The sequence below is a fragment of the Thermobia domestica genome, chromosome 11 (genome assembly GCF_964235325.1).
Source record: "Thermobia domestica chromosome 11, izTheDome1.hap1.1, whole genome shotgun sequence".
Lineage (NCBI taxonomy): Eukaryota > Metazoa > Arthropoda > Insecta > Zygentoma > Lepismatidae > Thermobia > Thermobia domestica.
In genome coordinates, this window is record NC_137464.1 from 11,254,257 (window position 1) to 11,269,976 (window position 15,720).

At 35.4% G+C, this 15,720-nt stretch overlaps 1 protein-coding gene across 2 annotated transcripts in view; it reads left to right on the plus strand.

Annotated features, from left to right (window-relative positions):
* The window catches only part of alphaCOP (coatomer subunit alpha), a 111,833-nt gene that overhangs the window by 17,991 nt on the left and 78,122 nt on the right, over window positions 1-15,720 (plus strand). The window contains exon 3 of one of the 2 annotated variants that reach the window (XM_081730022.1): window positions 6,163-6,451. In XM_081730022.1, coding sequence (XP_081586148.1) covers window positions 6,163-6,451 — 289 coding nt within the window. The remainder of the gene's footprint in view (window positions 1-6,162; window positions 6,452-15,720) is intronic. The other variant, XM_081730023.1, reaches the window with a different exon arrangement.

A 15,720-nucleotide genomic window follows, 5' to 3' on the forward strand; every position in this document is an offset into this window, starting at 1 on the left:
TCCTGGATTTTTGTAAGCATCTACTGTGATCATATTATTTTGGCACGAGAACTTTGCTGCTGTGTATCAGAGGTATTCCTGCCTATAGCAAAAGATTTTATGATAATTGTATCGAGGTCTGAGAGGTGCTGCAAATGATATGTCAAATTATAATTCCTTAAAATTGAAACAAACAAACAAAAAAAAAAAAAAAAAAAAGAGACAATGTTACATAGATATTTGATAGTAGAAACAAAAGTGTGGAAGGTGATGCAAGATATTAGTTTTGTTTGAATAGTGTAATCATAGAGGGTGAATGCAATGCCAGAAATTTTAAAGAAAATTTAGTTTTCCAAATTTTGCAGTTCTTTATAGTTTGTTGATATGCTAACGTTTAAAACGCCAAAAGTACAATGCTTTGAAAAGCGTGTTTACGATGGTTTGTATGCTCCATTGTTGCTCGTTGAAATAGTAAGAACGAGTATTACATATACGCTTCCACTGAGCAACAGTTGACCAGAAAAAGGATGTGTATTGACCGTCGTAAGCACTTTCCAGAGCATAGTGTTTTTGCCGTTTTAAACGTTAACATATGCAGAAGCTTAGACTGGAAAAGGAGGTGGGCTGATAAGGGCCATTTTTCGCCCATCAGGCCCGAGATGTGAAATGCATGGTTTTCAATAGTATACCTCATAAAAATAAGAAAACAAATATATTTTAACGGAAAGCGCTATAAGTGAGAGGTAAAAAAAATAAATAAAGAGGTAAGTCGTGTGTTAATGAAGGAACGTAAACACTAATGTCATGAGTTGTAATCCGAGAAAGCAATAGTAAATAGAACACTAACGGCAAGAATAAGAAGAATGAAGTCTACTACGACTATGAGATCAATATATTACATCGGAAATAATCAAGCATAGATAATAATCAGACAGCTGGAGACACTTGTAGCTAGTTTGCAGATTAGGCATCGTGCTTGCTGTCGTCATCCGAATCGCCACTGGACCATCCTGCAGGCGCCATCTTGTAGTGTATGAGTATATTCTAGACTTGGTTTCTTAACTGCGGTGGTATTGTGGCGCCAGTAAGCCAGAAACCATAGTACGGAAGCAACATGCGCACAACATCTGACGAGCCGTGCGCCTACTTTACATTGACAGTACCACTGTATGTGTGCGATGTTGTTTTGCTCTGTTTTGATCCAAATATTATAGGTTTTAAATCTTATGTGTCGTGATCGTAACTGAACTCGGAGAACAGAAGCATCGTCATGATGTACCTCGTATGTACAGAGAGTACATTCCTTCGTCACTTAAGTGCTCGTGAGTGTAAGATTGGCTATATATATATATATATATATATATATATATATGGGGATGGGGGTGTTTGTGGGTATGGGTATGTATTAACTTGGATCGGACACATCAGGTAGTTATTGTTGGTCGTTGTTTTGTTGTTTTTCATCTTTCCCTTAGTATTGCAATATAGCGTATCAATGAATTCCCATAGGTACTTCATTGACGCGTGGTATGTATGATTCTTCGAGATATATATATATATATATATATATATATATATATATATATATATATATATTGCAGAAATTCATGCCATTCTGCGACTGGTTTTCCTGCTCGCACTTTTACTCATACCACTTTCAGAAATGACACGCTTTCTCAATACTCCATAACATGCTGTCTCTAGTTTTGCTGCCCTACACACACATCCGCGCAAACAATACATTTTCTTCATATATTTTATTGACATGCTGAGCATGTATTTTCAGTCACAATCGGTAAATAACATCAGAGCTGAAGTCTCCAGTTGAACTCGTACATTACAGCGTATAAACGGTAGTCATCGCTCTATACTCTCGCGCAATACATTTTGTTCTCTAATAGGTAGAAGGACACACTGAACCAAAATCAATTAGTACTCATATCAAAGGTTACACAGCGTTATATTATGACGAGTCAGATTTATTTTGGTTCATCGACTCCTTCTTCCTAAAAGCCTCCATCAAAGACAGCAAACATTACCAAAATGTCGCAAAACGCTGAAACGAACTCTTTTTGGGCACTCATTTCTATGACTTACTATTTTCTTTATCACGTATCTATTATGTTTACATATGCAACATATCTTCTAGTATACAAATACATTGCAAACTTGTCGGAATCGGACACTTCATTTTTCAGTTGTCTGATGGGCAAAAAATGGCCCTTATCCGCCCACCTCCTTTGAAAAACTACTTTTTCTTTAAAATTTCTGACACTGCATTCACGCTCTATGTCTACATTTATAAATAAAAGTAGTATATGTTGCCTCACCTTCCTCAGTTTTGTTTATTCTATGTAATATCTATATAAAATGTCTTTATTTGGCTTGAGTTTTAAGAATTATAATTTGACCTATCATCTGTAGTACCTCTCAGATCTCGATTCAACTTTTGTCAAATTCTATGCTTTAGGCAGGAGTACCTTTGACGCAGGGTGGTAAAGTTCTCTTGTCAAATTAATATGATCACAGTAGATGCTTACAAAAATCTGGGGTATTCGAAAACTTTTCAGTAGTAGTGTATATAGTAGAGTATATATATATATATATATATATATATTAGGATGGTCCTTATTTATATGGGAAAAAATAAATTTAGGAATTTCCTTGGACTCACCCCCTAAAATGGTTCCATATGGGACAAAATTAAGCCAGGAGAAAAATTAGATCCATTGAATAATTTTAAATGGTGCCCCAAACGACCTAAAATTTTGAATGCGTTTACAATACATAGTATATGGGGAAAAGCTGGAATAAACTCTTGTAATTTACAAACGTCTTAAGGGAATGGAAATATATATTGGATAATGGAACTAGAGAAAATGACCAACCTAATTTTGTATAGCATTATTATGGCGGTCATCTTGAAGTCCGCCATCTTGAATTCAGGTCAAAATTTTCAAATAGGAAGAGGGTCATGTTACATATCATTTTGAGGTGGCGTTTTCCCAGAAGCACAAATCTCGTATTATTTTCAAGCTACCAATAACCTTGTAAGAGTTATTACGTGTGAAAAACGAAATGCTTCGATGTAATGTTATTTTATTGTAGTTATGGACCACAGATTTGTAAGAATTTTGGAAGTATTTTACATAAACTGGAAACAAACTGCTAGAGAAAGTTAAATCTTTGTTTCCCCATGAACTACCAATAAGTTTTTCCATCACGATAATTCATAGCCTATTATGAGGAAAAAGAAAAAATATAACATGGAAGAAATTGAGATATCCCTTATTTATGTAGTACTGTAGCTTTGGGGTAAGTTTTCAATAGGTTTTCAATCTTATATACTACACAGTTCACTTTTGTCGCATCTAGGAAAAGATTATCTATGAGAATTCACTATGTGTAAAAGAAACTGTTTCTGATACTCATTTTTCGTAAAAACGATTTTGTAATCTTCTGTTAGTTTCACTCCCCTTTTTGCTGCATCGTTTATTACGGAGATGAATTTAACTATTGTCTTTCCTTGAAGATAGTCATTGTTATCTGACCATGAAATCGGATCACACTCAAGAAATCCTTTGGATATTTTAAATCTCACGAGGGAAAAATTGTTTGTTGTATAAAAATCACTGCTTTCTCTTTTCGCAAGAATTTTTATGGTATTATCCTTGCGTCAAGCCTCTTTGCTGCTTCACGGTTTCTCCTTACAGTTTTAATTCTTTCAACCAATTTTTGTTTTTCCACTATGTTAACTTCATCATCAAAAAACTCCAATGTTACGTATTCCTCCTTCAAGTACCAGAGATGCCGACAAAATTTAGAAAGAGCCACTTCAGATAATTAATTATCTATTTGCCTATAACTGTACAAAGCTTTCAAAAATTGCAGGTCTTGTAAGGATGAATGGGATACTTGATCACATTTAAATCAAGCTTGGACATATAGTCGTATCAGAAAAATTCATGCTCTCCGAAGACCCGTTTCTATTTGCTTCGTTAAATGAAAATGTTGGCGAAAGAGAAATATTTTTAAACAGTATATTGCTTTTCCCATCTACCTTGCATGGTGAATTGCTCCAGACAAACGAAAGAAAACTCTTCGAGGAGGTATGCCATCCAAGAATGTCAGTTCTAAAAATTTACTGTAATCTTCTCTGCGGTGTCCTGCTTCTACAAGTTTGATAGCAAAATTCAATACTTCATTTCTTACATCTGAAATGTTCTTTACGTCATTATCATCATCAATTCTGGAATAAAGTTAGTACAATCTATTTTAGACCAATCGTTCTGAAAATGCTTAAATAGGGGAACGTCCGGTCCAGATGCAAACGAAACACAACACTTGTCAAATACACATTTTAAAACCAATTCATAAATGTGGTGTCTACAAGGAAGGTGTAGAAGATCATTTTGGAGCATCTGCTCTAGCAGAATGAAAGCACCGTTCACATGACACATATTACAGGGAATAGTGTGACAACAAACTGCCTGCACGAACTTTACCAAGTTCCATTCTTCAAGCTAATTAACTGTAGTAGAAATAATATGTTCGTTCTCCTCTTCATGATGACAAACTGAGAACACCAATTAGCCTCTCATGAGCATCTCCTGTAATATTGATAACCCGTCGATAGTCTCTCTACCAGTCAAATTCGGCAGTAGCTTTCCGTCTCATTGCACAACTAACGCACTTGATGCACTCCGAAATTGTTTTTGTGGTCTTATGCAACTTTGCTACGGATTTTCTCTCAGCATCGATGCATATTTATTACTAGTTCCTTTACATTATAGCCTAATGTTTCTGCCGTCGCTGTCAGAATATGTATTCTCGTTCTATCAGTGGACTTGTATCGATCAAGAGCAGCAACCTGTCTTGGAGTTTTAAAATTAGTTTTTCCCCTTTTACATCTCTTGCAGGGTCCGGGCGCACACAGGTACATATTTACATTTTATCTTACATACTCAATTGGGTTTTCCTCTTCATTTCTTGAAATGCTTACCTCCGTGTATTTTGGTGTAAAATTCATACAAATCATTTTCAGAAGTGCATTTTTCTTTTGCGTTCCTCTTTCTAATGAAGCCGCACATATCCCTCTTGTTCTTTTCGAGCCAAACTCATGTCTTTACATTTAGTTGTGTAAGAGTTATTAATTGTGAAAAAGAGAAATATTTTCACAGGTAATAATTCTTAGACGACTAAGGCTATCTTTAAAATAGTGCCAGATTTGTGTTCCTGGTAAAACGCCACCTCAAAACGATATGTCACATGACCCTCTTCCTATTTGAAAATTTTGATCTGAATCCAAGATGGCGAACTTCAAGATGGCCGCTGTAACAATACTATACAACATTAGGTGTGTTTCTTCCTCTAGTTCCATTATCCAGGGTATTTTTGCGTTCCCTTAAGACGTTTCTAAATTACAAGATTTTATTCAAGATTTTTCCCATATATTATGTTCTGTAATCGGATTCAAAATTTTAGGTCGCTTGGGGCACCATTTAATATTATTCAATGAAGTTAATTTTTCTCCTTCCTTAATTTAGTCCCATATGGAACCATTTTAGGGGGTGAGTCCAAAGAAATTAGAAAATCAAAAATTAAGGACCACTCTAATATATATATATATATATATATATATATATATATATATATATATATATATATACTATATTGAACTCCCTCGTGGCTAATATGGCCTCGCTGCTAAAAGGGACGCTAAACTAAAATCACCTCAACTCAACTCATATATATATACTAACTGGTAAGCAGAGCTGGTTTTAAGATTGTGCTTTTGTTTATTGACTTATTTATGAATTTATATATACATGTATGTCCGGTAATTCTTTTTGATGATATTGGATCGTTCTTTCATTTGATATTCAAAAACAGACCTTCCACCGCCATTTCAGAAAGAAAAAAAAAGCAAATTTAGAAATTATTAGAAGCATGACATGGTGTTACCGTCCTGTAATGATCTATATCAGAACTACAGTTTCTTCTAAATAAATGTTCATGAACTTCTTTTTTCTAAAAATTGAATATTTTGTGTCAAATATAGAGCATTAGAGTGTTAAGTAATTCGTCCTTACATACAAACAAATACTTACATTTATAAAATATATTTCGTGCGTTCTATCTTTTAAGTATTGACACATATTGTTCATCTCTCATTTTTCGTAGGTTTGGAACTACAAACAACGTCGCTGCATATTTACTTTGCTGGGCCATTTAGATTACATTCGTACCACTGTGTTCCACCACGAGTACCCGTGGATTCTCAGTGCGTCCGATGATCAAACAATAAGAATCTGGAATTGGCAGAGTCGAGCTTGTATTTGCGTGCTGACTGGTCACAATCACTATGTGATGTGTGCCCAGTTCCACCCATCAGAGGATCTGGTTGTTTCCGCTTCTTTAGACCAAACGGTTCGAGTGTGGGATATTTCAGGTATAGCCAACAAGCTTGAAGGTATGAACAGTGCCCTGGAAGGTACAGTACTTTCACTTATATTTTTTTTGCATGGGAAGAGGGAGGGGCCGGCAGATTAGCATGAGGAATGGAGTGGGCAAGGATCATTTTTTTTTTTTCTTTCAAGGAATTTTCACTGCAAATATGTTTTAACTTTCTGAATAGAGATGGCCATACTTCTGAAAAGAAGGAACAGAGCCAAATTATCTTGTAAATAATCGGTTCAGATGGTTTGGAAAAGGACCATGCCTTTTACTTGACGAAACACAAACGTTTTTGCATTCTTATCTTAACATACCCCCTTGCCAACCTGTGTTATCTCCCGTTCCTACAAATAATGGTGACTAAATTTAGAATGTAAAGGAAGGTTGTAATGTGAATCCCACAGCTATATTATCAGCAGAATGGTGCGAAGACTTTTATTATTTGAATTGTCATTTCAGGAATATGAAGTATTATATTCAGTAAAGACAGAACATATGTAACATTGAAAAGATACGCTACAATGTAATCGTAATACGAGGGCCATTCGGAAAGTAACCTCCGATTGGTTAAAAGAGAAATACCAAAGTAAATAAGAATAATTTACTATATACATCTCAAAACTACTACTTTGCTCTGTTTTTCAACATAGTTTCCATAAACATTCAAGCACTTATCTCTGCACTAGGTTGGAAATTCTATCAGCATAAAAATCTCACGCCTGTGATCGCATCTTTCAGCTCCTCATCATTACCAAAGCGCTGAGATCATATAACACAGTCCTGGAAATTTGTAGAAATCGATCGGAAAGCTCCGAGATTGTGAAACGTCGGTTTTCACGACCTTATTCATCAAATTTCTGAACGAGTTGATCAGTGACCTGATCACTGATGGCCTTCCACTCCTCTCTTCGTCATGAATATTTGTTCATTCACTTTTAAAAGAAAGAACCCATTCACGAACAACTTTACTCGTCACACTTGCTCCATACACGGCACAAAGTTCAAGATGTATAGCCGTTGCCGGATATTGTTTTGCTGTAAGAAAACGTATAACAGCTCGTACCTCTCACTTGGCGGGGTTTTCTATTGCAACACACATTTTGAGACACTACAAAAGTGGAACTAGTGATCAGACAACCTTCACTTTGCCACAGCTGGATGCAGACTGATTTACCGTGCATGTTTGTGTAAAGATGATAGCGCTACTTCCACGACTTAATGCACAGTGATCAATCGGAGGTTACTTTCGGAACGGCACTCGTATATGGTTAGCGTACTCATCTTCGGCGCGGGAGAGCCAGGTTCAATTCCCAGCTGTAGCTTATGTGGTTAGGATCCAACATCAAGCGTAGATCCACGTTTCACTGCTGAACACGAAGCTAAACCCCAAAAACCTACTAATGTGAGTACAAAGGCTCTTAAAAATTGACTGAAAAATAATATAAAAGTTCAATGTACAGAGATAAATCCGTTAATTAATTGAATTCAAGTTTTCATTTACTCGAAATTTCTCTAGATGTAAGGTATTACCTTACTATCAGAGGTATATATTGGAAGAAAAAAAAATCCTATTCTTATCTCTTAAGCTAATAATCTTCCAAGTATGAATATCAATTCCGTATAATTAGCGATAACAGCCAATTACTTTCTAAATATTCAAAACTTCCTATCTACGTCCTTACGATAGTATCTGCTCGTAATGTCTAGGGTATTAGGCTCATATCAAAGAATATTAAATGAAATTTCGAGAAATTAAATAGGAGATTATTCGTTTATTTACAAATAGAAAACTCTAATTTAAAGGTAGGTTACTAACTTTAACTCAGGACGCCACTCCGCCCTATATGCACTCTATTTTCCTTCTTACCCTTCCCCAATAACTAATGGAGAAAGGAAGTATTTTAATCTAAACTCTAGAAATCCTAATTTCCTTATTAATCAAATTACTCTCTATTATAGCAGGGACCTGTGGAAATACGGTTTACAGAATTCAGTTACTCCTGGACCGTACTCCTTGCTTTTAAAGACGGGACCTTGAGTCATAGGTTACTGTCTGGCCTAAACCTGTCTCTGGGACTCCAAGTTAAGTCCACAAAAGGATTCTATCTAGCTTAAGCAAATAATTATATAGGGTAGGTTGGTATTAGGGATAGGATGTCAGCCTCTACTCACGGCTCTATCTAAATTTCCTTACACTCAAGGAAATAAAGGAATTTGGTTAAATACTTACTCTAACACTCTCTTAAATGAAAGTTGCAGTGAGAAATCTCTAATCTCTTAAAGCACCTAAATATGCTATAATTACATAAGCAGGGATCGAACCAAACGCATTTGGATTTCAAAATAAATGTTCCTCCACCACTAGGACGGAACCAAAACCTCGAGTCTATACGTGCGTCACTCACCTCCGCCATAGACCCTTAGGAAGCTTATATACTCCCATTCTAAACAAGCAATAGTAATCCAATAGCCTCTGTTATAGGCGTAGGATTAAGCATCTAAAAATAACAACTTATTTCCTAAATCCCTATCATTTGTATATCCTACCTCACGGCCAAAGCTCAATTGCTTAAGCGGGCATCTGTAATGTAGTAGAATCACTATTCTGTTTACATACAGTAACTAAACTAGAGGGGACTCTCTCCAAACTGCACTATTCACTTCCAGTGCAGCGGAATGGCTGGCCAAGATCCTACATTCAGGAATCCTCAAAACGCACAGCGACGAAGATAGGGGAGGCAGCCTTTTTATACGTTTTGACCTGCTAAAAAAAATAGCAACAAAAATTCTTTAGAAAGTTTTTTAGCGCCAACTTCTAGAATGGAAAATTCCCAGTAAGGGAGACTGAAATACAATGGATTTAGCAGCTAGCCTCCTCGACAGGCTTCTAAGAGAAAAAGTTAGCATGGAAAAAAGCAACGATAGAACTAGCTAAACTGTAAATAATAATATGGTTAATTCTTAAATAATAGGGGATGATGCTCTAATATATATATACATAAATATACAACATAAATTGATTAAATATTTCCTTACACTAATAATAATAAAATAAATGAATAGATATATATACCAATAAATTAATATACTCCAGGCCTGGATTTCTAACTTATAAATAAACACAATTATTAAATAGAGCAATATTTAAATTATATCATTTATATTTGAATATAATATCAGCAAGGTCGCAAGACGTACCTTGCAATATCAAATATCCAAATTATTTTTATTCTTGTGTGGAGTTAAAAGGAAAGACTGTATCAGAAATTATACTTTCTATGCTAAAAGTGGCCATCTCTGTTTACTTGATTGTATAAAAAGAATTACAAATTATTTCACTTTCTTTATTTAGATTTTATTTTTGGTTGCGTGTGTGGAATGGTTCTGTTTTTTTTCAAGATTAACAGATCCTTGTTAGCTGTCAAACTGTAATGGAGAGTTTTAATAATCCTGCACATTCTGTACACTTTATGACAACGCACTTTAATAACCACAGCCTTTAGAATGGTGTGACAAGAAGTTTAGTCAAATGTATTATTACTACAAATTGACAGCTTCTAGTGTTACTGTTACTTTTTTTTATATTTATGTTTTGAAAGGAACCTGGTCTGAAAAAAAAGTAGTTACTACACTTTACTGTATTTGCAAGAAAGACCTATTTTATGTACCTCTAATTTTTTTTAAGTAAAAGATTATTCCTATTGTTGCAAACTGTATCAGCTTGTCACAATGGGGATACGTTGTATTTGTATGTTCTTTGATATGGAAGGTCACGTATTCACACCGTTTGGGCTTTGTGGTGATGTCTATTTATTTATTCATTTTAGTTGCTTCTCATTTTTTTATGTCGGTGTTATTTCATCGTCTATTTTTCTTTAGTCTAAGTAATAAGATTTGTGGATATTTATTATATGCAGAGCACAGAAATGGGTATCGATACGTGTAGAAGTTTCAGTTTACAAGTTTGTTTACGAGAGAGAAATGGCAAATGCCAATGTAAACAAATATTTCTTGATCCCTTGTTTCATTTCTGCATTGATTGTTTGTTATCGGAGACAGTGCCGTGCCGTGGAAAATCAGCGCCCGGAGCGAGAGTAAACGACGGCGTTCCCGCACATATGAGTGAAGTTGATAGATCAGGCGCGAAACGTAAGAAAATTTTCAAAAACTAACACGACTTTTCCTTGATTTAAAGCACACTTCATTACTTTTTCCTTCCATTTTATATATGTGCACATGCATTTTCTTAACATGACTAAAATTTTTCCTTCCGAACTTTGTGCCCCCTTGCTCCGGGACCCTCGCCCGAAGGCACGGCACTGATTGGAGACTGGACTTCGCAAATCAAACCAGACAGCAAAGTCAAATCTAATTTATCCATTTGCCGACCTCAGTTTCCAAAAGCTGATTGGTTTCGGTTTTTCTAAAAATCGGAAAACCGGTTTTTGTACCCACTGTTAATGTTTACCTCGTAGTTGAGATATTCTGTCGTGATTAATCGTAACTCTTTTTACGTTTACTCCGTCGCTAGCTGAAATGTGAGGTCATAATTACTACAGGCCAGGATCTTTGGAACGTTCGAAGCATTCAACTAAAATATTCAGAGTCAAAATGCTTATATTGAAGGAGTGCTCTTTAACAACTAGCTGTGAATGCGGTCATTTGATTTTGAGTTCCTTCATAACTATAGAGTTGTCTTAAACATTTTCGCCGTAGAGGAAGCTGGGTTCTATTCTAGGTGCGAGCTCATGTTAAGATCGCCCATTGAGCTGTAAATTGACGTCCCATACAGCCTCGACTTGATACCATGATACGAAGAGGGATTAACCAACAATTAACTCCTAACCAACCTATTTGTCCAGTTATAAAATATTTCCGAGCTAAAAATAAAAGACGACTGTGTTTGGGGTATTGTTAATGATGATAGTAAGTACTAGACGAATCAATGATCTGAAAATTTCAGATATAATAAATTTTATATCACACCAGTTCTTCTATAATTGCGAATTCGGTGAAATACAAAGAGTGGAAAATTCACGACTAGATCGAGAATCGAACCCGAGTGCCGGCTTTCTGTGCCGAAGCATTAACCATCAGACTAGCCAGTTCGCTTCCATTTAGAATCGAAAAGTGATAAAAAGTGTGGCTGTTCAGGGAGTGAACTGGGTAGTGTAATGGTTGACGCATGAGCGGGACTGTAAGCTGGATACTCAGGTTCAAATTTCGATCCAGTCGTGCAGTTTTTCACTCTATGTATGTGAAAATTTCATGTTAACTTTTTAGTGTGCATAATTTTCAGTTTAGTCCCTGGCGAAGGCAAAATTGGCTCTTATAGCAACTACGTGTACCGATTGACTGGGTTCTTGTCCTGGTTAGTTTGGTCATTTGACGTGAGCTTTTCACAGTCATTGCTGGTTTCTTCTCGTACAACGTCTCACAAAAGGACGGGAAATATTTTCTTTAGACAATTTAAAAAAAAAAAAAAAAAAGAAAGAAACAGAACATCCCTTAAATAAATAAAAGTCAGCAAATCTAAATTAAAGGAAAAAAATATTTGTGATTTTCACTTTACTTGTTTAAGTATTTTTTTTCTCTTGTTAATGGTCCGTACATTTTTGTGCTGCCATTTGCTTACAGTATGTGAGAAAATATTACATATCAGTCTGAGTCTTCCAGGGCACTGCTGTATAAACATTGATTGTAGATACTTGTACAATAAATTGTGAATGCACACGAAAATCTTAACCTGATAAGCGTCTGAAAATAAGTCGCGATTCAACGTGATTGTTTTGTCATGTTCATGATAGAAGTTATATAGTTTAGACTAGATGTGTATTAGATTTGCCATTGTTTAGACTAGATTTGCCATTGTTTATATTTTGAGAATGTTTACGCGTCAGAATGAAACATTAGGACTATAACAGTGATAATTCTGGTTTTAGGTGCTTATCAGTAAGGTTTTCATGTGAAATACAAATGTCTTCTTTGCGCAATAACTATCAATGTATAAAATTGTAAATAGATCTTGGAATGGTGAACGGTGCTTGGTGTTGGTAGATACAATTCGATAATAGATGCCATCTCGTTGGAATTAGGGATCATTTAAGAAAGAAAGAAAAAAAAAAGTCAGTGTAACAGTAATGAACAGAAATAACTTTATGTCGAAGACTCTACACAGAATTCCAAACAGAGATCTCCCGCTATTATTTTTAATCTGATTACTAAAACTTTTTGAAACTTTAATATGCTAATAAACTTCTGTGTACCCTGTCTGCATATTTGTGCTTCCGTTTTTTATTATTATTTTTTTTAAAAAGTATATTGTAGTTGTAGTACATGAATTTGTTTGTATCTACTTGCACCTTGTGGTTTGTGTATACTGGATGGTGGGATTTTGTGTGAAAATTATTTTGTGAATTACTGTTGATTACTATGTACAGTCATGTCCAAAATGATTGTCGCATGTCTATAAATATGTTGTTGTAGGAATATAATTTGATAACGATTTCGTCCGGTATTTCTTGTAATATTAGTATGTGTATAATCAGCAGAGACAAGTGTGTGACAAATTTCATGTCAAAAGAGCAGTAAATAAGAACAATATAACAAAAAAAAAAAAAAAAAAAAAAATTCCTTGTTTTTAGCAGCATTTTGCTTTACTCATTATAATTTTCGTATTTATAATTCTTTTCCTATAAAATTTATCACAAATATACATTTCCCGATTACACATATAGTAACACTGTTAAAAATCAAATTATATTTCCACAACAAGACCTTTATAGATATGCGACAGTCATTTTGGACATGACTGCACGTGCTATGTTGTGTTCTGCGTGCATAGTTTTCCTTTCTTAAATACGCATAATTACTAAATAGGAAATACGCTGTTCAGTTGATGTATTTTACTTGCTTATGTATGCTTCTATGTGTCTTACTAGTTAGTGTCCGTGCCTTTGGTGATCCGGGTTTCAATTCGCGGTCAGGCACACAATTTTCAATGTTGATCTATTACTGTGAATCAGTTTTAGTAGTTACTTGAATTATTAAGTAGTGAACTTCTATCTGAAAAACCAGAAGTTCGATGAGAACTGTTGTGTTAACTACATATCCGACCAAAACTGTCTGGTATCCGAGTTCGACTCTCATTGATAGTATATGTGGCTTTGTTGTCACGTTAACCGGAAGAGTAATTTTTAATAAATCTTCGGAGCTGACAGGAAACCTTTAAACAATAAACTAAAGCTGTGTGGCTGATCATAGACATTAATGACTATGATCAGGACATTAATGTCTTTAATAAGTCATTAAAGACATTAAAGACTTAACCATGTCGGTCCCGGAGTCCCCCACAGGGGACATAAAGTATGATGACATTATTATTGCTTTACAACTTGAAAATCCGAGTGACAATAATGAAAACTGTTTACAAGGGATGATCCATCTATGATCATCTCCTGTAAATAGTTTGCAGTGTTGCCACTCGGATTTTCAAGTTGTAAAGCAATAATAATGTCATCATACTTTATGTCCCCTGTGGGAGACGCTGGGACCGATATGGATAAAGTGAGAAAACAGATAAAACCTGCGTCTCCAGTTTACCGTGCAGGTAGACAGTTTGTCTCGTTCCTAGATCTCTTATGCATTTTCACTCTTGGAGTCGGTTTTCATATACTTCCAAACTATTCTGTGCTTAAGTATCGGAAGTCTTACAGAACGACTTTGTCCGTCTGCCGACGGTATCAGAGCAAAAACGGTAAAAGATAGCGAGATTCTGTTTCTTGCAATCGATTCAGCGTCCCAAGAATAGGTTTCATCTCCGTTAACCCTTTATTCAAGCAGGAAATAGTTCAAATTAATAAATTCCGGTTTCAACATTTATCGCCATTGAACAAAAATTGTAATAGCGACAACGTGTTACGATTCAGGGTCTCATGAGAACTTAAACCGTCACAGCCCTCAACCTTTGACCAAAACCGAAAGTGGTTGAAATTTACTAGTACTTGTGGTTTCAAATCTGATTTTCATAGAGTAAAATCTGCAAAGCATATCGAGAAGCAGTTTGTTGCAATCGATTCAGCGTCCCAAGAATAGCTTCTGTCTCCTCATTTAACTCTCTGTTTGAACCGGAAGTGGTTCAAATTATTCCGGTTTCATCATTTATCGCCATAGAACAAAAGCAGTAAGGGACAGTGGGTAAAGCCTAATGGTTTTTTGATATGGATTCAGCGTCTTTGATTTTGTTACTCTTTTGCAACAGTAGATATACAGGGTGTTTGAAAACAACACCGACAACATTTGAGATGTGATTTCTGACACCAAGGTAAAACAAAACGTATAGACCAACCTGGGTGAAAAAATCTGCCATTTCGGAGTTACAGGCTGCCGAAAACATGAACTTTAAAAGTCCATATCTGCAATATTATGGGACCTACCGTAGTCGAGTCAAGACTTTAATTAAGAACCAATAGGTATGTTGTCCAAAAATATATGTTTCAGAATCCTAAGATACTCACGCAACAATTTTTACAGAGGGGAGTTTGGCTGGTTCATATAATTTGAAGTACTCACCAATTACCTCTATAAAAATTGTAGCGGAAATACCAAAATATACTGAAAGGTGGAAATTTGAATAGGACACATACTAGTTCCTAAGTGAAGTTTTAACTCGTCTACGGTAGGTCCCATAGTATTGGAGCTATGGATCTTTAAAGCTTATTTTTTTCATATTTTCGACAGGCAATAACTCTGAAATGAGGGATTTCTGCACCCAGGTTGGTCTATACTTTTTTCTTATCGTGTCAGGAATCACCTCCCAAACGTTGTCTAGGTTGTTTTGAAACACCCTGTTGATGTACTACTTCGAGTAGTGAATTCATATAGTTTGGAAGTGTTCCGTAGTTTCACATTGTGAAACGAAACTGAACTTTTAAGTGTATTGCGTATAGGAAGGAAAACTATTATTGCACCACAACTGATCATAAAGTATATATCTATTGTTTAGAAAATGTGTATTAATGTTCAGTATTTGGATATTAAATCAGTTTAATGGAAGCTACTTTTTCTCTGCTTTGTAGTTAGTGTAATAGTGCGCATAGTGTTTTATTATACTGTACGAATCAGGATTTTGTTTTGCATATCTTAAATTTAATGTCAACTCTTTACAGCCATAATTTGGGTATTTTGTCACTCTTGTAGCTTTTACAGATTGGAAAAGACTTGAATGCCTTCGTATCTCGTTCAGTCGCCAGCAAAAGAATATACCCATGTCATAGATGTACTTTT